The sequence below is a fragment of the Callorhinchus milii genome, unplaced genomic scaffold (genome assembly GCF_018977255.1).
Source record: "Callorhinchus milii isolate IMCB2004 unplaced genomic scaffold, IMCB_Cmil_1.0 Scaffold10, whole genome shotgun sequence".
In the NCBI taxonomy this organism is placed as follows: domain Eukaryota; kingdom Metazoa; phylum Chordata; class Chondrichthyes; order Chimaeriformes; family Callorhinchidae; genus Callorhinchus; species Callorhinchus milii.
Genome location: NW_024704751.1, coordinates 3,172,140 through 3,192,963, shown reverse-complemented (window position 1 = coordinate 3,192,963; position 20,824 = coordinate 3,172,140). Strand labels below are relative to the sequence as shown.

The following is a 20,824-nucleotide window of genomic DNA, read 5'->3' as shown; positions in this document are numbered from 1 at the left end:
CCTTCATCAATGAGCTTGCTGACCTGGCAAAGGTAGACTTCACTTGAGTTAGGTCATTTGAGGAATACAGTTGTCTAACCTTGCTGCCATCAGAAAATCATTAAGACTCCATTTTATTAAAAAGGACCCCCAATTTGAGAAATGCTATCACATTGAATAGATTGTATATCAGAACTAAACAGCTCACTGCTTTTATCTTGAAGCCACTTGAGAATTCGGCCCCAGCTCGGGTCTGAAACGCTGACTGTCCACCACCTTGGGAGGTCCTCCAGACCTGAAAGGCACTTTACAAATGTAATGTTGTTGTTATGTAGAAGTCCCTTAGAAGCTCAGCGTAGATTCTGATAGGAAAATTGAACAGATAATCCTTGCATTTGGTATAGCAACTTACATCCTCAAAACATTCCAAACGCTTTACATGATTTTTATTGAGAAGTGCAGGGACTGTGCACTTGTTTGCAAACAAACTTGCATTTAAACAAGATCATGGGGGAGGAATGCAAATTTTGAAGCATTTTTAATTCTTTCGCAGCCTTCCAACAGAACAAAAATAAAAATTTACATTTGAAAGAAGTACATTCATTATTCAGTTTGTATTTTCATGCAATGGTTCACAAAAGCGATCACTTTGTTCAATTCTTTGGCAGTTGACATTTGTACTCCATCTTCCCCCCCTCTCCCAGTCAGAGCTGCTCTTTTTAAAAAAAATGCAGCATCCAATACACCTTTACAGGACATGTATATACAGCAAACACATTTCAATCACAGAAATAGAAAAACATGGTATAAGCAACATTTTTTACAATTTGTTTACAAGTTGTTTACAAAATATGTACATTTTTATATCGGTAAAATAGCATATATGAACTGGAGGAGAAGCTAAGAGCTGTAACATTTCAAGCAAATACAAGCTCAATTATACAAACACCAGATGCACCACACACGTTGTTCCCTCTTAAATTACCCGGCTCCAACTGGTCACATGACCCGGTATGTCAGATAATCCATCACTTTTGATGGGATGGGCAGTTTTTCAACGTTCGTGGTGTTCAACACTCTTCGTATAGTCATGCGGCAGAGATGTTGAAGACTGGAAACATACTTTGGTGTGGCCCAAAAATAAACGCTACCATCACGTGTCCTTGAATAGAGAAGGGAGAAATGCACAATTAATATTAATCAGGCTGTCTTGATACTATGGCCTACTAAGTGCCAGCTCATTAAGAATAATGGTATAACTAACTGATATAACCCAATAACAGATCACCATTCACACAATTACATACATCACAAGTGGTACAAATCTCACTCTTCATATTGATGGTTCTAAACCTTTCCCATGCAGCAGTGTACATAGCCCAATTTTGAAAGAAAAATACCTCTGCATTAAAAAGTAGCAGCATAGACCTTGTTATTAGTGTGGACAGGGAATAAAGATTCATTCAAATTTTGAATAAGTTCATAAAGTAGAGCTCTATATATTACCCCTTTTTATAATAATTATTTTGTATTGTATTTTTGTTTCGCCCACAAAATAGTTAATCCACTTTCCAATATAAAATGTGAAGCACTTTGAGACGTCTTGACGATACAAGATGCTATATCAAATGCAAGATTATTGTCTGAAAACAGTCATATTAACCTGATTTGGAGCAGTTGCTTATGTACAAATTCTTGTATTTCACTTGTATTTAACAAACAGTGAGAGCATAAATAATAAGATCAGATCTAAATTAATCAGCAGGTTATCCCTTAGCAAATAAGTGACTTTTTTGAATAGCTCTATACCTACCCTGTAGCAAGAACATTACCATCTGGAGAAAAGGCACAGCAGAGTCCATGACTCAGAGGAGCTACTTCCACTGGGCTCTTGTCTTCAATCCCCCAGAACCTCACCATTCTGAAACATGAAGAAAATTAGCTATCTTTACACAAGTGATACCAAAATATAAAAGGTTCAATATACATCATTAAGCATTGTGCATTAGATTGAAATACCTAAGGAAGGCTGTTGCCCTCTATGTTGGCGACAGCAGTTTATACTGTTGCAGCCATTAAAAATGACTTTTTACGGCTGTAAAAAGACATTTGAAATGTACAATTCAAATCCAAACCACCAGCTTTCAACTGCAGACCCACATATGAAAAGCGCTATATAAAAATGCAAGGATTATGTGTGTGCATCCAATATTGAAAGTAATTTAAGTATCAAAGAAAACTGGGATCACTCAAGAACTGAATTTAGACCAGGTCCATCTGGTCCAAATTATCACACAATGAAATTCATCCCCCACTCCAAGACCAACATTTTTCTTGGAACAATCTGTATGAGCTCATTTTACTGTTTCTTTTCCAAATGAAACAGCTTTGCGACTTTCTCCCAGGGGGTGCTGTACTGTATTATATTGTGAATTCTTTGGAAGAGGGAAAAGGTCTGAATCGCAAGAAAATCTCTGTGAGATGTTCACAGCCTGATCCGAGTTCTGTCTGGCTGAATCCACTCCAAAGTCAAAACAGAACTCTTCCAGTTGGCTTCAATCCAACTGGAATTTTACTCAAATTCAACTATTGTACTCCACTGAACAACTGCCTGGAAAATTTGGAACAAAAATATACTGAACTGGAGTGGTCAACGAAAGCAACTATTAAGAGCCATACTATACGTCTTGGCCAAAAACTGGTCATTAACTTCGTGGCTCGGGACATTACTGCACACAAATTGGCCGCCTTGTTCTCCTACAATATAATAATAATCCTTGTATTTGATATAACGCCTTATCATGGCTTTGAGACATCTCAAAGCACTTCACAGAATATACTGTGAAGTGAAATGACTATATTTTGTGGGCGAAACGCAGCAGCCAATTGTACATTGCAGTGTCCCACAAACAAGTCCCACAAGTTGTGGATTGAGTGACAACATTTTTTTTCCCCAAGGGATTATTACGCTTCGAAAATCTCCCCTATATGACATAATCCAAGTGCATAATGCCTCCATCTGACAGAGCTCTGTTCTCGTTTCCGCCCACAAAATACAGTCAATCCACTTTACATATTCTGTGAAGCGTCTTGAGACGACTTGATGACATGATAATATGCTATAGCAAATGCAAGGATTATTATTATCTAAAAAAACACTATTTGTAATAGTTGCTTAGGTACATATGTACATATCGTATTGACCAGAAATGTTGAAGCAGATGAAATGCTTAAGACAGGCTGAATGCTTTCAAAAACAAGCTTGATTGATACAAAGTATAGTACAAACAACAACAACAACAAGATTCCATTTATAAAGCGCCTTTCACGTCAGGAGGACGTCCCAAGGCGCTGCACAGTTGGGTCATGACCCGAGCAGGGGGAAATGATCAGGGTGAGGGGAGGGAAGGAGCGAGGAGGGGGGAAATGGTCAGGGTGAGGGGAGGGAAGGGAGGGAGCGAGGAGGGGGAAGAGAGTCGAGAGGGGAGCTGAAGGCTCGGTCAAAGAGAAGTTTAGCTCATTTGGATTTATACCTCTTCTCATTCCCTGTCTCCTCCCAAACAAAGACTATGCTTATTTGTAACATTTCTTTTAACTGCCTACAAAGAACTTCCTTAGGGGAGACTTCTGGAGGGCATTCAACATCTACCTACTTGTCATCAGCAATGCTGGCAATGTGCACACCATCATGGCAAAAGGCAACAGATCTCACCCAGCGATCATTTGCCCCACCAGCAAAAATAGGAGTTGGTGGTGGGAAGAGATGTCTAAAAGGGGAAAAAAATCACAGTGAAATTCTCAGATAGGGCTCTTCATTTAGAAGTTTCCATAAAATCAAACTAGATTTGTTTTTGTTTTTTTAACCTGGTATATACACTTAGGTGTTGTTTGTCCTTTCAAACTACAGTAATACATGGACATTTGTAAGCTAAACAGCCATCTGATAACTGAGGAGTCAAAACCTTAAAAATATGGACTTGGGTAATTTGAATTACACAAGCTTCTTTCTTATTCTAATGTTAGATTCAATTTTGAATTTCAATTCAATATCTGGCCAAGTAAAACTGTCCGAACTATTCACTCAGAAACGAACAAGTAAAAATGGAAGTTTTATCAATGAAGGTTTGCAGATATGCTAACAAGTAGGAATCTTGCCTTGAGTTTCCAATCTTTTGGCCACAGTAAATTTTCAAATCTTATTTTTTATATATCTCACCACTGGAACTTGCTTTAAATTGAGATTATTCTCAGAACTGAATCATGATGGTATATTTGTCAAATTTAGAACAAAAACAAGTTTAATCACTTACCCAAGCTCCAAAAGAATACAGCCAGTATATGGATCCCAGACAACAACTCGTGTATCATACGAGGCGGTAGCCAATAAAGCTCCATCAGGAGAAAATTCACATGATACCACATCATTATGATGACCTTCAAGTTTGCAAATCACTGTGTATTTCTCCATGTCCCACAGAAAAACCTGCAATGAGAGAAATCGCACCTTACAGACCATTCTATGGCAATTCTCCAAATCTCCAATTAATTACGATAATGAGCTTTGTATATTTCAACACAATCAAGCTATTAGAATTAAAATGTACTGCAAATCAATGCAATGCTCAATGTCACAGCTCCAACTACATTTAAGGCAAACTTGCAAACATGCCACATACAATTAACTCAATATTTATTCTAATAAAACATTAAACAATTTACTTTTCAAAACTTCCTCAAAAACGTACAGGACACCCATTTTTTTTTAAAAACGTAAATGCTTTTCTTTTTTAAAAATTACAAGTTTTTTTTTACAAACTAAATTTCCCGTAGGAAACTTGAGTAACTTTAAAAGTATGTAGAAAAATACAGTACAGGTAACTTAAGTATAACATTTTGTTACTCCAACGGAACCTCCATTCAGAGTTAAAGTTCACTTGTGTTTACAAAACGTTTTCAGCAGCAGCGAGAGCCTATGAAACAGCAGATACTGCAAGAGAAAAGAACATTTTTGACGGCCTAAAGGAACATTCCTTCGGCAAACAATGCAAATCTGACGCTACAATTTAACATTAAGGTTATGTTATTACAGTTACAAATCCACTGTGACAAAAGTGTATTAGCCAGACGAGCCAACTTACACTTGAATGACAATCCTCACACAACAGAAGACATTACAAATTGGTGCTACAGTATGCTGCATTGTTTATTCGACATTTGGCAGGCCGAAGGGCATAAATCACTCTTCTCCCTCATTTCTCTGGTCTTGCCCGACCACAGGAATCTCCTTTAGCCAACAGAGTAAAAAGACAATCTACTGCCTGGCCTCCAGCAACTCCATCAACAGCTGTCCACCAGGACACCATTTCTCCTCCTCCCTCCCCTCATAATGACCTACTGAGGTTGTACTCATGAAGTCTTTTCAATTATCACATGCATCATTTTGTTTCTAAACACACATTTGTGTAATTTCCATTTTACAAAGGAAACAAATTTGAATCCAGTACAAAATTGGCTCAAAACCAAGCAATCCTTTCCAATTTTTTTCAAAGAATTCACTTCAGATCAAATCTTGCATTTTACAACTTCATTTTTAATGCTTTACATTTTAAAAAATATTAAAATTAAAGTGTGTATCATGTGTCCCTTACAGTTTTAAGTGTTAGTGTTATAGTCAGCATACAATTTTGCATTTAAAGTTAAATCCACACAAAGCTATTCTCTTACAGACTGCATGCAAGACAAGTTGTTGCTTTTGATTATACAAATGTACAGAACCCCATCAATGTTGCAGATAGCAGAGTAAAGCCGTGGAACAGGCTCATTATCTGTGAAATGCAATTTGACAGTATAAGTAGACAGAGTTGATTTTATCTGAAAACTATTCTATAGCGCTTATCAATCTGAGAAATATTAAGATTTTGAAAATTGGAATGCTGCTTCCAGTTAGCCACTTGATCATATTGTATACACTATATACACTAGGGAATGCAGCAGGCAGCTCAGTGATGCAGAAAGTTGGTGCATATGAGAGAGCTTAAGTTCCTCCAAGGAACAATGCCAATCTTTCCCAGGCTGTTTAGAGTAACTAGGCCAAGGTTAAGTCCAATTCTTCCCAATAGAAAAAGAGGGAAGTTAGAAGAAAAAAATCTTGGGCTACTCTCACACACCTTCCAGTAAGATTGTCAGAGGCCAAGAGCATGTCGCCTGCCCACCCTCTGGTCAGGGTACATGCTGCAGAGGTATCTAAAGAGGAAGAAAATACTTGGTAAAATGGGGCAAAAAAAATTATGTATATATTGTGGTTTTACCCACAGCTGTAGAGAACAGACGGAAATGGGATAATTAACATTATTACCAAGTTCAGTAATCACAACAATCCAAATGACCAGGATTAAATCAAGAATCCAAGTAATAATGTTGTTCAAATTACAATTAAAACACATTCTTCAATAGTTTAGGAACTATAGTTTATACAGTTTTCATTATAGACAAATGTATTGGGTTCTTCAGTCAAATTAAGTATTTCAACTCGTACAAAAACAGAGATGATCAGCTAGCCAGCAATTGTTCGCATCTTGCTCCCAAATGCATGGCTGTCTCTTCCTTGGAAAATCACAACAGATTGGCAGCAAGAGAGAACATTCTTTCTGCAAAGCCATCACTTAAGCCAATCCACTAGATCTGTGCACCTGTATGTGGTACAATTAGGCAGGCAAGCAATCTAAACCTCAGTCAAATAAACATTGCTCCCACCACAACGTAAATCCGATTAGAAATCAAATTCAACAAAGGGATGGAAGGGTAAGTATAAAGGGAGAAAAGCATACAGCCACACTGTCAACGTGCAATCCATTACAGCAATGTAAATTTAGAAGACCGATAGTACTTCTCTATTCAATTGTTATTTCATAAGTGATGGAGCAAAAAGCTCAAAAAGTGAGTTTACTTTTACTCAAAATTCTACCATCTTTTAGCTGCATTTTAAGTGATGAAGTATTTAAGATTGTTATAATACTAACTATATTTACTAAGTTAGTATTTGACACATCATTGTCAAATAAAATCCTTCAGTAATTATAATTGATCTTGTATAACAAACTAATTTCTTTGAAGCCAGCTCAATATCTTAAAGTTTCAAGAGCACTCATTCAATATGGGCTCTTAGGAATGATTTAAATATTTAAATTACTTGTTTTAAAAGTTGCAAAATTAATTGTTTTAATTAAAGGCAACACAATGAAAGAAAAGTGCAAGAAAACCTTATTCAAGTTTTTAAATATCAATTAAACAGGGAAATTATTACTTGATGGTTTCAAAAAACAATTTCATGCACTTGATGTAAAATCAGATTTCACAATTTCACAATTATTCCTGAAATTTAAAAAAATGTCATACAAGCGCCAATGCTAACTTCATCCACTGTTTAGAATAGTTTAAAAGTTTGACTATTGGATTTTAGAATACCCTTTAAAAAAGTACAAGTATTAAATCGCTACATTATATGGAACATGACATGCAATACAGAGGAATGACTATAGCAGGCAAGAGGCAGATAGGGGGCATTGCTTACAGGAAAGAAAACAAAAAAAATATGATTTGCAATACAACATAATAATTTTCTTCTAAAATAGTGGGTAATGTTTAATGTCATAAGCTGTTCTGCCCAAAATGTGTGACAATTCGATTTTGTTACAGCAGACGAGGTTGATATTATATTGATGACAAGTCTTCAAGGAAAAATGAATTGAAATTTTAAAGAGGAAGTGGATGGCACCAACAACCAATGCAAGCAAGTGCAAGGAACGTGGTCGTGTCCCACTTCACTCATTTTTTTCCATATGTGCAGAGTAAAATAAAGGCTGTGACATTTCCCCAACAAAGAGGGAAAAACAAGGCAAGGCAGACCTTACATCCAGCTACAAGAGGCACTGGTGACAGTAAGTCATGCATCTACCATCTCAATTGCAAGAAAATGGGATGTGTTACAAAGCAGGTTTTGAAAACCTTATCCGCAAGATCTCTTTAAAAAATGTACAATTACAAGACAATATGAACACAATTCTCACTTCACCTTCAAATGCACTTCAACTGAAGTTTTCAATGTATTAAAATGTTAAGAACCAGTTTAGGACATTGTGTACAATTAAAAAAAACTTATCTTGTTTGGCTTGTGCAGAATGTCACACTCTTAACAAACTGTGCAACTAAGAGGCACCAAGTATTCACCAACTACCCAGACAGAACTGAATTCCCAATTTGCGTCTAACTACTGGGGGAAGTTCTCAGGACTACTCGGCACACAAATGGGAAGTGAATATGTGTGTGGGGAAAGCGGGGGCGGGGCTTGCAAGAAAACAAATTAAAGGGAGTCAATCTGGAACAGTTAAGGTCTTCTTTTCCCCCTCCCCCCTCACCCCCCACATTAAACAACTGCAAAGCACCACTGGCAGACGTCTTAGAGCAATAGTCAGCCCTTTTGGCCAGAATCACTAAATGGAGAAAAAGAAAAAGCTACTATGCAAATAATTAGAGATCTATTATTAGTAGAATATTTTACAGTGACTTGATGGACCAGTGGATTCAGATTTGTGTTTTCATAAAAAGGTGTGAAGAAGGTAACTTCTTAAAGAAAACTGTGCACGACAATAAAACAGCAAGTAAAACGCAAGCAAAGAATTTCGAGGCAGGAATACGAAAAATTATTCAAGAAAGAAACTTGAATGGCAACAAGGAGAGTGTTAGTTACAGAATACAAACTAGTGTTGATGTCAGGACCTGTCGCATTGGTCCAAAAGGATCAAAAAAATCAGAAAAAAGTCTTACTGAATCACGTTGAATACAAATTCACATCCAATAGTCAAACCGTTATCAGGCTCAACAAGGTACTATGTTGAAGCTCTGTAGCAAAAAAAATGAACTAGGAAATTATAAAAAAGCATTTCCTTCCCCCCCCCGCCAGATTGTTGGCACTCTAATGTGCTTTAAAAGGAAAAAAAAACAGTAAAACATAAATCTACGAGTAATTTTAAGACTTATACAGTGAGTTGTACATACTTCGCAGCACAATTGTTACTTGGGGGTGGGGGGTGAGAGAGATATGCACACAAGGGGAAATAAAACATAAAAGGCAAGGGCTAAAATTGAGGATTATGTTGATTCAGTTTAAGGTACAAAATCAAAGCACTCACACTAAGTTATTAACATTTCAATGCAATAATGCAAAAAAAATAAAAGTAGGAACGTTTATACATACCGGTTTCCCGGCCCCAACAGAGCAGAGCATGGTTGAATCAGGGGAGAAGGCACAGCAATACACCCAGCTGTGATGCCCCTTCAGTACCTTCACCATATTTCCTGCAAAAGATCAAATGGATAACAAAGAGTCAAATGTTTTGAAGATGACCAAGCCAGACCAGAATAAATTGGAACCTAATGAAGTTTCAGAACAATCTGTGAGGAAAGAGATCAAAAATAAGGAAGTCAGTCGACGCCAAAAGATGCAACAGAGGCATACTTATGTTTGGAATACATGACAGATCAACTTCAGGTAGTTAAGACACAATTACATGGACGAACTAGTCTCAAGTCAAGACATGTTCAAGCACTGCCCTGAATTCCTGCACATTCCCCTCAAACCAATACGTTGTTTTATAGTTATCAGCTGTTGAACATTACTCACCATCATCCTTAAGATCCCAGACCCTAAGAGTTTTATCCCTTGACGCAGATACTAAGATAAGGCTGCCATCTGGTGCAAAAGTCACATCACGGACAATTTCAGTGTGGTCCATCAAATTAAGAAGGAATTTACCTGCAAGAATAGATTGAAAGTTTTCAAAAGATTGCATGAGATAGACCATCTCCAATGCCGATCAAACCCAACACACGCCAAACATCCAAATTACTTTTTAACTTTTTACTATGACTGTACAGAATTACTATTTTTGGAGAGAAAAAGAAAACTGTTAAAATGAAGTAGCTGTTTCCAGCCAGATGCTATAAAAGTTATCAGGAACTGGCACACTTCCCATTTTGAATAATAAGATCAACCGCAAGTAATTAGGCCCAGTTAATCTGGTTTGTAACTGTTTTAAAATTTGGTACCTCAGACGCTGACAATATCACCATCCACGTTGCACACTCAACCTTGCTAAGCCAATCCAGAAGCTTGGGATCTTGTTCGAGCATCAACTATTCTTTCTACCCCACATTCGTAGCATGACCCGCTCTGCCTTCCCCCACCTCCTCAACGTCGCCCGGCTACGACACTATCTCATACCACAGGCCACCGAAACCCTCATACACGCCTTCATTACATCGAGGCTCGACTATGTAAACTCACTGCTTGTCGGCCTCCCCAACTCTTCTCTTCACAGGCTGCAGATCATCTAGAACTCTGCAGTCCGTGTCCTCTCCCGCACTAGGCTCCTTGACCCTATCACCCCCATCCTTGCCCAAATCCACTGGCTTCCCATTACACAGAGGATACAGTTCAAGATCCTGGTCCTCACCTTCAAAGCCGTCCACGGTCTTGATTCCCCCTACCTCTCCGACCTCCTAATCCCCTACCATCCTGTTCGCTCTCTCCACTCAGCGGGCTCTGGCCTGCTTCATGTCCCCCGCCTTGCTTGCCCCACTATCAGTGGGCGGGCCTCCTGCCACTCTGCACCCACCCTCCCCCACCCCGATCCTCAGCTCGGGTCTGTAAATCTGTCTGTCCAGCGCCTTGTTGTTGCTGTTGTATTCCCCTCATATCCTAATTTTCAAATAAATTGGTTGTTTAGCTTGTTAGCACAGATTAACGGCACATTTACCTATACAACATGACATTACTAAATCAACTATATTTTGTGAAGCGAGAAGCAAAGCAGTCAGAGAAACATACTCTGTGAGTGACTGCCTTCATAGGTCAAACTTTTATTATGCGGGGGGGAAAAAGAAGTTTAAAATATCAAAATTTACCGGTGTACACATCCCAAATTTTGATGCGTCCATTGTTCAACCCAGTTGCCAGCAGGAGCTGATCTTGACCAAACTTGAATCGATGCCATTCAACATTCACACAGCGACTCTGTTTCTCAGGTACAGAAGAACCAAAAGCAAGACCACATACAATATCGCCACAATCTATAACATGCTCCTCTGCCACGTTTCTCTGACCATCGCTGTTCTGCCTTTTGAAATTCCTATCAACGACATTATTGCTTCTATTTGACAACCTAAAAAAAAGCAAAAGAAACAAAGCTAGCATCAAAACAATTAGCACAACTGGATAATTCACATTTATAAAATCAAATTTAAGTAACGTTATATGGTCTTCATACAATATGCCAACAAAACTGCAACAAATATTAAAGTCCAGGTATTAAATTTTTTAAAAAATAGGTGAATTATTTAATTAATTATAAATTATAAATTTATTATAATAATAATAAATTATTTATTAATTATAAAACACAACAAGTTTACACTTAAGTCACATGTATCCTCTGGCCCATAACATGCGAAATTTCTCATTTTAATTAATTGTACAGTACTTATTTTGCAAACAGGCTGCAAGCCATTTTCCAGAATGAAAGACATTGTGTGTATATGACAAAGATACATTTCTTCAAACCGACTGCTGCAGTAACATGAAGTTCCCATCATCACAATGTTACTGAATGTACTCAGTACAAGTAAACTCACTTGTAAGAGCTTCCCACTAAATCCCAAATCAATTTTGATCTGAGCAGCAATGTAAAAGTATACCATACCACCAACTTAACTTTGTTGCAAACATTTACTTACACAAAAACCTACACGTGTATGGAGGATTGTGCAGTTCATAAGGTTAAACAGAACAAGTTAATATTTTGTGGCTACCACAATCTCTAAACTAACTTTTGCCTGAATAAGCACTTGCACACAAATTTAAAGCCATACTTTCTTAATAATAATTCTTGCATTTGATGCAGCACCTTATCACGTCTTCAAGACGTTTCAAAGTGTTTCACAGAATATACTTCTCATCTTTCTTCACTCTTAAGTGTAAAGGCCAATGGCAAGTTTCAGTCGGCATGCTGTGCGGCAGTGTCAACAGATTGATGCCAATCCCCAGTGGGAATTCTCTATTTAATGGTGTACCCCAGCTGTGTCCAAGTAGATCAGCTAACTCAACAGATGCTAGTAACTAAACATGAATTATCTTCATAGTCTGAATTATTCAACATACAATTTAAGCAATTATTTCCCCACTATTTCAGGATAAGGGATCACTTTTTTTCTGTTGTATTACCTAATGTACAAAAACAAATCTCAAAACGTTTCGTCCTTTTTGTAATATTACACAGGTAAATAAACTAATTTCTGTTCAATCATGATCACAGAACTAATTACCAAAAGTGTACCTAGGAATTTGTTTTACCTAATGGGAATACCCATCGTAATGCAGTTGAACGCAAATTTGTCAGCTATCTCTTGGATTTCACCCAAGGAAAGCCTCTGCTTTGCCTGCAAAATGCAGTCATTTACATTTTACACTAAATCACTTTGGTTAAGTCATCCACCAGTCTTGAAAGATGCCATATCAAATGCAAGGATCCTTTTATATTTATTTAATTACCGTATCAATTTTAAGATAAAATCACACACAATTCAGCACATGTTCCAGCATCAAGTCATCGAACCCAGTTGGTTTCCAAGTCTTTGAGAAATCAACTCTTCTCAATCCCTTCCTGAATTGTTTTGTGTGTTTCAAATAGTGCACTATGACTAGATTCCTTATAAAGCAATTTTTGTGCACTGAGTACATACATAAATTATGTAAAAGGGACCAAAAATAGTAAATATTGCATTAATAACGTTACAGAAGAGTTTTCCTCATTTCAGCAGCCGCGTAAACTATACTTAAATTATTTTTTATTACAATTAAATTTAATCTGAAGGCATACTCACTTATTTAGGTAGAGAGACCAGGGAACTAACTTGACTATACGATGACCCTGAGACCAAGCAAAATACGACCCATCAGGTGCAAAAGCAACAGTCCATGTTTCACGGCCCGATTTGGGTTCAAATGGAGCAGCAGGTGTCCAAAGGTCGGTGATTAGCTGAGACTGTGCTGCATAAAAAAAAACATGAAGTTCTGAATAATAGACCTTTGTTGAATTCAGCAACTCGTGAAGTTAGATAATGATGTACACCACCAAGGCCCATTTGTTTCATTTACAAAAAGGAAGTGATGTCATCTTCACAGCAGTTATTGTGTTTGCCAAGACCATAAGCACATACTGTAACCGTAAGGTCAAAAGTATCCCGAGAAGCAGATGACTGAATGTGAAATTTGAACTGTATGCATACTATGCTGGTAGCAGCAAAACCTTCTGCAGCTTCCTTCTAAAAGTGACAGCTGACTTCGTTCATCAAAAAGAGAATTATTCAGTGAAGCTTTCTGACAACTCAAGAGTATGACAAATTAAACAAAAGGCACATCAATTTAGAAGAAAACTGTTTTCCACAGGCACACAAAGAACTTTGTACAATTCTCGTTGTTTACAGTTGTCAAACTCACGACCCAAGATCTTAGGACAATGTTCAATCTTGTGAACAGAAGTACAGTATTTACTCTTGATTTCATTAGATGCCATGACACTTATTCTTGGACTATTTTGTATAGAAATCTTCAAAGTACTATATACAGCCAAGCTTAGTCTGACAAGTCTCCAAATAAAAATAAATGCTTGAATTATGCAAAGAAAATTCATTGGATTGCAGGAAACCGTTACTATTTATGGACTATACCCATCACTTAAAAATTAACCTCACACAGCTGTTTGTGTACTCACTTAAAAACTAAAATCACTTCACATGGCTGATTGGGCACCCAAGCTGAAATGGGGAAGGAAATGGGCAGTTGAAAAGATGCATCTAAAGACATGCTTTAAATGTAGGTTGTGAGGAGTGAGGCAGAGGGACCCCAGCATGATTTTCCTGAGAGCAGGGACAGAATAGCTGAAATTGGCAGACTAGGTAGAAGACATGACACAGACCCGTGATTAGCTGAGTGGAGAGCAGCCAGGTTGGATTATAGATCACAGAGGTAAGGCGGACTTGAGCACCTGGAGAGATTTTAAAACAAGGACAAGGATCTTGAATTCAACCCGCTGGTGAGTGAAAAGCAAGTAGAGCCAACTGAGCAGAATGAAAGTGATCAACTCACTATTCATATTTCCTCCAATAAATAAGTTTGTGGGAGCTTGCTGCCACACATAGTATTTGCAAATAGTACCCTTGACATTAGTATCTGCAAAATGCTTTTACATAGGCAAGAATTATTGTTAATGAGCACTTCAGGAACATTACCTGCAATGCTCAGGAGACTGCACGCTAACAAGAGCACCAACCCAAATCAGATAGGTTTTCAAATTAGCTTTTCTGCTGAAGTCACCAGGACTCATTTTTCAAATGCCTTCCCCATTAGTGTAATGAAGCATCAAGTTACACAAACTTCTGACTCAAAGACACGTGTGCAAATTGCCAGACCAAGCTTACACAAGTTTTATAAAAAAATTACTCTGAACAAGTAAACAGACATTAACACTTTAGTCCAACAACACACAACTTTATACTGTAAATAAATCTCAAAATTTAACAGTTACATTCTAGCCTACCTTTTAAATATAAGAGTTGATGCAACCAGGGATAAGTGCTGTCATTGAATAAAAATGTGGAATGGGAGATGACAACTACTTTTTAACAATACCCTTTAACTTACAGTTTTATAGTTTTGGTTAATGCCACAAAAGACTATTGTTTGAATCCAGATTTTTTTTTGAAAACCTCAAATTCTGAAATCTACCATGAGTACGTAATATGTACAGCTGGTATGTAATATTAAAATTTCCTTTCAATTTAAGTAACCCAAAGGACACATCACATAATTAAAAATCTGACTTTCCTCCCACTTTCAAAACTTCAGGAATATGCACTATGCAGCCTTTTCAGACCACCAACTTGCACAGTTCTCATTGAGTTTTATGGTTAGTTAGACATCAATCGGCGAAAGGGAGTGAAAAAATAAGTCTGAAAGTAGACAAAAAAGACGTTGCAGACATGACGAATGCATGATCAGCAATGTCTGCCAACCTCATTACAATAAATGCAAAGTATGCAGACATCACCTTTACCGCGCCCCCCCAAAAAATCCAGACCATCATACAAAAACACTGAACTTTTCCACTAAAATCATACTGAACTTTTCCCACTAAAATCTCACAAATAAATTGCCTTGCTGACTAGAAATTAACCACACGCAAACACTTTTTTTAAATGAGCCAAGTAATGCTCGCAAACTGCAGACTTCGTAAAGGAACCAACCCGTTTAATTAAAGAGAGAGAAAAAAGATAGGGGATAAATATAACGGAAAACTAAAACCCTAAATGATGGGTGGGTGAGTGGGAGCGGTTAAAACGCAAAAGCAGCACACATTTTCTTTCCACAAACAGCAAAAGAGGAAAAAGCAAAAGGTAAACCAAACATGAGACAGTAACTACAACTTTTTTTTAAAAAGACTAAAACAAAAATGTAGGGAAGTAGAAAAATTAAAAGCCCAAAACGTTTGAGGGGCTGGTTGCAAGACACAAAATGTGGCGCAGCTTCGGTTTTAAGAACAATTCAGGGAAAAAGAAACGTGCTCAACTTTTGGCAGCTTTTTTTTTCCGATGCAAAAACCGCGGACGAAAAGGAAAGGCAAATAGGAAAAAGAAGAGGGCGACAAAAGAGAGGAGAAATTTTGCTTCGGTGAGACTGGTGTGTGTGTGTGTGTGTGTGTCTGTGTGAACACATGCAGATACCCATCACAACAGGGCTTAAAGGCTAAAAAGAGGAACCGAAACAAGACTGGAGAGCTCCACGCATCGGAGCTACGAAACACAAAGAGATTATGGATTACAACAATGACAATAATCCTTTAGCAGTCGATGTAGCACCTCGTCACATCTTCCGAGGCGTCTCAAAGCGCTTCGCAGAATGCACTGTAAAATAAATCGACTGGATATTATTTGCGGGGGTGGCGGGGCGGGGGAAGAGAGCCACGCTGATCGCGCGGTGGAATAAAACATACGCGAAACATTCCCAAGTGGAAGAAGGCAACGCCGCCCCGTTTCATCGGCGCTCTGCTTGGCTGACTTACCTAGTTCATTCTGGTTGACAAATTCTGGAAAGCTGGCCATCTAAGGAGAAACTTAAGGGGGTTTGGTTCCTACAAACGACACGTATGCTTTTTTTTGGAAAAAAAAGTGTGTGTATATATATATATAATTATTATATATAATATATATATGTGTGTGTGTGTGTAATTACCTATATATATATACCCGTGTGTGTGTGGTATATCTTTTTTTAAAAAAATAAGTTTTTTTTTGAGGGCAAAAAAAAATCCCCTCGACGTGGCTTTTCCACACACACAACACCACACACACAAAAAAAAGGGTATTGTTGACAGATTATATCGACTTTAAATCCGATTTTTTTTCGTCGTCCCCCCACCGCCACCACCACCACCACCACCAGCCCTCCCTTTCTTTTCTTTCCTTTCCTTTTCTTTTCTTTTTTTTTGGCCAAAATTACAAAAGGTAATATCACACACACGCGGAAAAAAAATCAAATCGAGAGGGGAAAAAAAAACACCCGCGTGGCGCCTCTCTCTCTCACACACACACACAAAAAAAACCGAAAACACGACCGCGAACGCTTCTTTCTCTTCCTCCTCCTCGTCGTCGTGCAACTGTGAGGAAAGAGAAGCCGGAGTGCGAGGGTAAGGGCGGCGCTCCCAAACCTCTCGACCAAACCCTCCTCCTTTTTCGTCCGTCCCCCCACCCCTGAGGAGGAGAGAGGAGGGGGAAAAAATAACCGTCACAAAATGGCGGTTGGGCTGCGAAGCAGGCGCGAGAGCCCGCCCAAAAAAAAACGTCACCACGCACTCTTCCAGCCTCACGTCAACACTCCACGTCAACGTTCCTATTGTCATCCCGCCACACGCCCCCCTCCCGCCCTCCTCTACGTCATCGCGTAACGCCCCCCTCCCTCCCTCCTTACGTCATCGCGTCACGCCCCCCTCCGCCGTGACGGCGTTACGCCCCTACAAATGGATACAAAAGGTAAACAGAAACAGCTGGAAGGTGGGAACGTGACTGTCTCCACGCAGCCCTCTGGTTTCATTGAATGCAGTGTCCAGGCGCGTTCCCAGTGGTCTGTCCCTGTTTCTCTCTGCCTCTCCAGCTTGTATTTCCCTCCCCCCACCGCCTCACCCTGCAACTTTGCACCCTGTCACCAGTAAAGAACCAAAGGCAGAAACGCCCGCCCCGTCTTTGCGACAGCGTTTGGCTCCCCGGTGGTGGAATGTGCACGACCACAACAACAAGATTACCTTTGTGTCGTGCGTTTCACGTCGTCAGGATGTCCCAGTGTACAGTATTTCAGACCCGAGCTGGGGTTGTGTGGCGGTGAGGGGGGGAGAGAGAAGGGAGGTGGCCTATGGCATGGTTGAAGAGGAGGGTTTTGAGGCGGGATTTTAAGGAGGGGGCGAGGTGGAATGATTGGGGGATGGAATTCCAGAGGTTGGGGGCAGAGTGGCTGAAGGCTCTCCCGCCAATGGTGGGGTGGGTGGGTCGGGGGAGGTGGAGCAGACAGGAGCTGGCTGAGTGGAGGGAACCGGCGGGTTGGTAGGGGGTTAGGATGTCACAGAGGCCATTGAGAGCTTTGTAAGTGAGGACCAGGATCTTGAACTACACAATAATAATAAGCTTTGGAATTTGATATAGTGCCTTGTCATGTTGGTGAAACTTCTCAAAGCGGTTCACACCCTTTGTGTGTATATTGTGCCTGTGTATATTATCGTAGAATCATAGAATCATGCAGCACAGAAAGAGGCCATTCGGCCTATTATGTCTGCGCCAGCTCCAAAAAGAGCAATCCAATTCAATCCCACTGGCCTGCTTATATTACAGGTGAATGTGACTGCAAAAATGAAATTTAAAGGATTTGGTGTAAGGGCACCACCTTAATGTCACAATATTGTTCTAAAAACCAGTTTAACATCATTCTCTGCAGAGTAGTCATGTTTATGTTGGTTAGAACAATACTCCAAAGTATACTGTAATAATACTTAAATATTAAATACTTAAATACTTAACCGCCTCTACCCACCCCTCCCTTCACACCTTTGAACCCGTCTCCCCCTCCTCTCTCATCACCACCATAACTGTATGAAACCTGCTCCCTGGATCCCATGCCTACCCCCCTCCTTACCTCCCAGCTCCACCTCCTCGCCTTTCCACTCACTGACATTGTTAACCTCTCCCTGTCCTCTGGTCCTGTTCCCACCCTTTTAAAAACCACTGTCATCATTCCTATCCTTAAAAAACTCTCCCTGGATCCTTAAAAAACTCTCCTTCTCTACTCTCTAACTACCACCCCATCTCCAACTCTCCCCTTCCTCTCCAAGGTCCTAGAACAAGTTGTTGCTTCTCAGCTTCGCTCCTTCCTTTCCCACCACTCCCTTCTCGAACCCCTCCAATCGGGCTTCCACATGTATGCGGATGACACCCAACGGTACCTTTCTGCCTCCACCCTTGACTCCCAGGACCACTGCTGTCCTGACAGAATGTCTGTCAGACATCAAGTCCTGGATGAGAGCTAAGTTTCTTCCGTTGAACTTCAACAAGACCGAGGATCTCCTGATTGGCTCCCGTCAGCGCCTCCGCATCTCAGGCACTGATAACAGCATCATCATCCATGGTTGCATGCTCCACCTTGCTAAGCCAGTCCGGAACCTTGGGGTCTTGTTTGACTTTCGACTATCCTTTCTACACCACATTTGCGCCATGTCCCGATCTGCCTTCCCCCACCTCTGTAACATCACCCGGCACCGCCACTGTCTCACACCGCAGGCCTCTGAAACCCTCATACACGCCTTCATTATTTCAAGGCTCGACTACGCAAATTCACTGCTTGTCGGCCTCCCCAACTCCTCCCTCCACAGGCTGTAGATCATCCAGAACTCTGCAGCCTGTGTCCTCTCCCGCACTAGGCTCCGCGACCCTATCACCCCCATCCTTGCCCAACTCCACTGGCTTCCCATCACACAGAGGGCACAGTTCAAGATCCTGGTTCTCACCTTCAAAGCTCTCCATGGTCTTGCTCCCCCCTACCTCTCCGACCTCCTAACCCCCTACCATCCTGCTCGTACCCTCCGCTCAGTGGGCTCCGGCCTGCTTCACGTCCCCCGCCTCACTCACCCCACTATCAGCAGCGGGCCTCCTGCCACTCTGCACTCACCCTCTGGAACTCCATCCCGAAGTCCCTCCCCCTCGCCCCCTCCCTTGCCTCTTTCAAGACCCATCTCAAGACCCTCCTCTTCGACCATGCTTTTGATCACCCTGCATCCCCCATTGCCCTCCACTCTCCCCGAACCCAACCCCCAGCTCGGTTCCGAAACTCTGACTGTCCAGCGCGCTATACAAATGTAACTTTGTTGGTGAGTATGAAGATCTTGAAAACAATAGGTTCTACAATAGGATGCCAGTGAAACTTGGTAAGGACTGGGGTGATGGAGGTGTGAAGTGTGGTATAGGTGAGGATACATGCGGTGGAGTTTTGAATCAATTGAATTTTATGAGTGGTGGAGCTGGAGAGACCAGCAAAGAAGGCATTGGAAAAATCAAGGCGAGAGGTATGTGCCGAGTAATATGGAGTGAAAGGTTAACATGCCTTGTTTACTCGCTGCAGGGAATTGCTTTGTCGAGTGCTGATTGTGTTTTTTTCTATTCTGTGCGCAGATTTCTAATCATAATGGAGTTGCCACCTGGCCGTGTTTGTTCAGCCAGTCTGGGCTTTGTTTTGTACTGCCTTGTCGGTTGCCGGGGAAAAGATTTAATGTGCTTTTGATTTACAGTGATCATACCGGGATGTGTGAGTGTCCACCTGTCTTCGCCCTTCCCCCACCCCCAGCCCCCATGTACTGCCTTTACTAAGATGGCCACCCTCTTGCCACTATTGCACACAATGGTTTTACCAAGATGGTGCCTACGGGACCCACCGAGGCCAGTGGCCCTTTTTTTTTAATCTTGGAGTTGGCAACCCTAATTAATGCCTCACTTCTGAATCAGATAAGCAGAGTGTATCCCTCCAGGGAAACCATCCGCGTTTCCATTCCTGAGACAGAGAAATTTCCATGAGTACGTAGCATACGTAGTATTTGGAACTCTCAGTCTGGTGTGAATATATTCTTAAGGGTTTCCACTTTCGTCAGGCACGTGGCTAGCCAAAAAGAAATATTCCATTGGAAGTAGATCATTTCACCCATGAAGCAATAAAAGAACATATATTTTGAGCTCAGTATCATGTCTAAATATCTCAAGGAACTTTTCAGTAACTAGAGTCAAGAGGAGCAATTAGTTTAGTAGGCAAACATAGCAGTCAATTTGTGCAAGGCAAGATCCCCAAACAGCCGCGAGGTGAATGAATAGTTTGCCTTTCCCTCCGATTGTACCTTGCCTGTCATTCAGTAACTGATCCGTACCCAATGATATCCTAGGATCAACAGCTTGCTGTCCAGTGGGAAATCTCGGGAAGTGAGTGCCACAGGGGATCTGAAACCTTGCTTGATTTGAATAGTTCCTCTTCTCCATTGGCGCGGTGTATTTATTAATGAATGCACTCCACTGTCTAGAATCATTCCACCCTCAGATGAGTCTTTGCAGAGAATCCCTAATGAATTACTTTTACGATTGTGCTAATTGCGAAAGTACTTCTGTCTAGACGGACCTCAGATCAAATAATCCCTTTGACAATATCAGCAGCCAT

General features: G+C 40.4%; 1 protein-coding gene across 1 annotated transcript; it reads right to left on the bottom strand.

Moving 5' to 3' along the window:
- Positions 1 to 499: 499 nt before the first annotated feature.
- Positions 500 to 16,248, bottom strand: wsb1 (WD repeat and SOCS box containing 1). The gene is given in 9 exon segments (NM_001292815.1): positions 500 to 1,141; positions 1,793 to 1,900; positions 3,633 to 3,746; positions 4,290 to 4,462; positions 9,233 to 9,333; positions 9,659 to 9,790; positions 10,942 to 11,198; positions 12,916 to 13,081; positions 16,152 to 16,248. Coding segments are annotated over 9 exon segments (1,254 nt in total). The 5' UTR covers positions 16,192 to 16,248; the 3' UTR covers positions 500 to 978.
- Between the last annotated feature and the right edge of the window lie 4,576 nt (positions 16,249 to 20,824).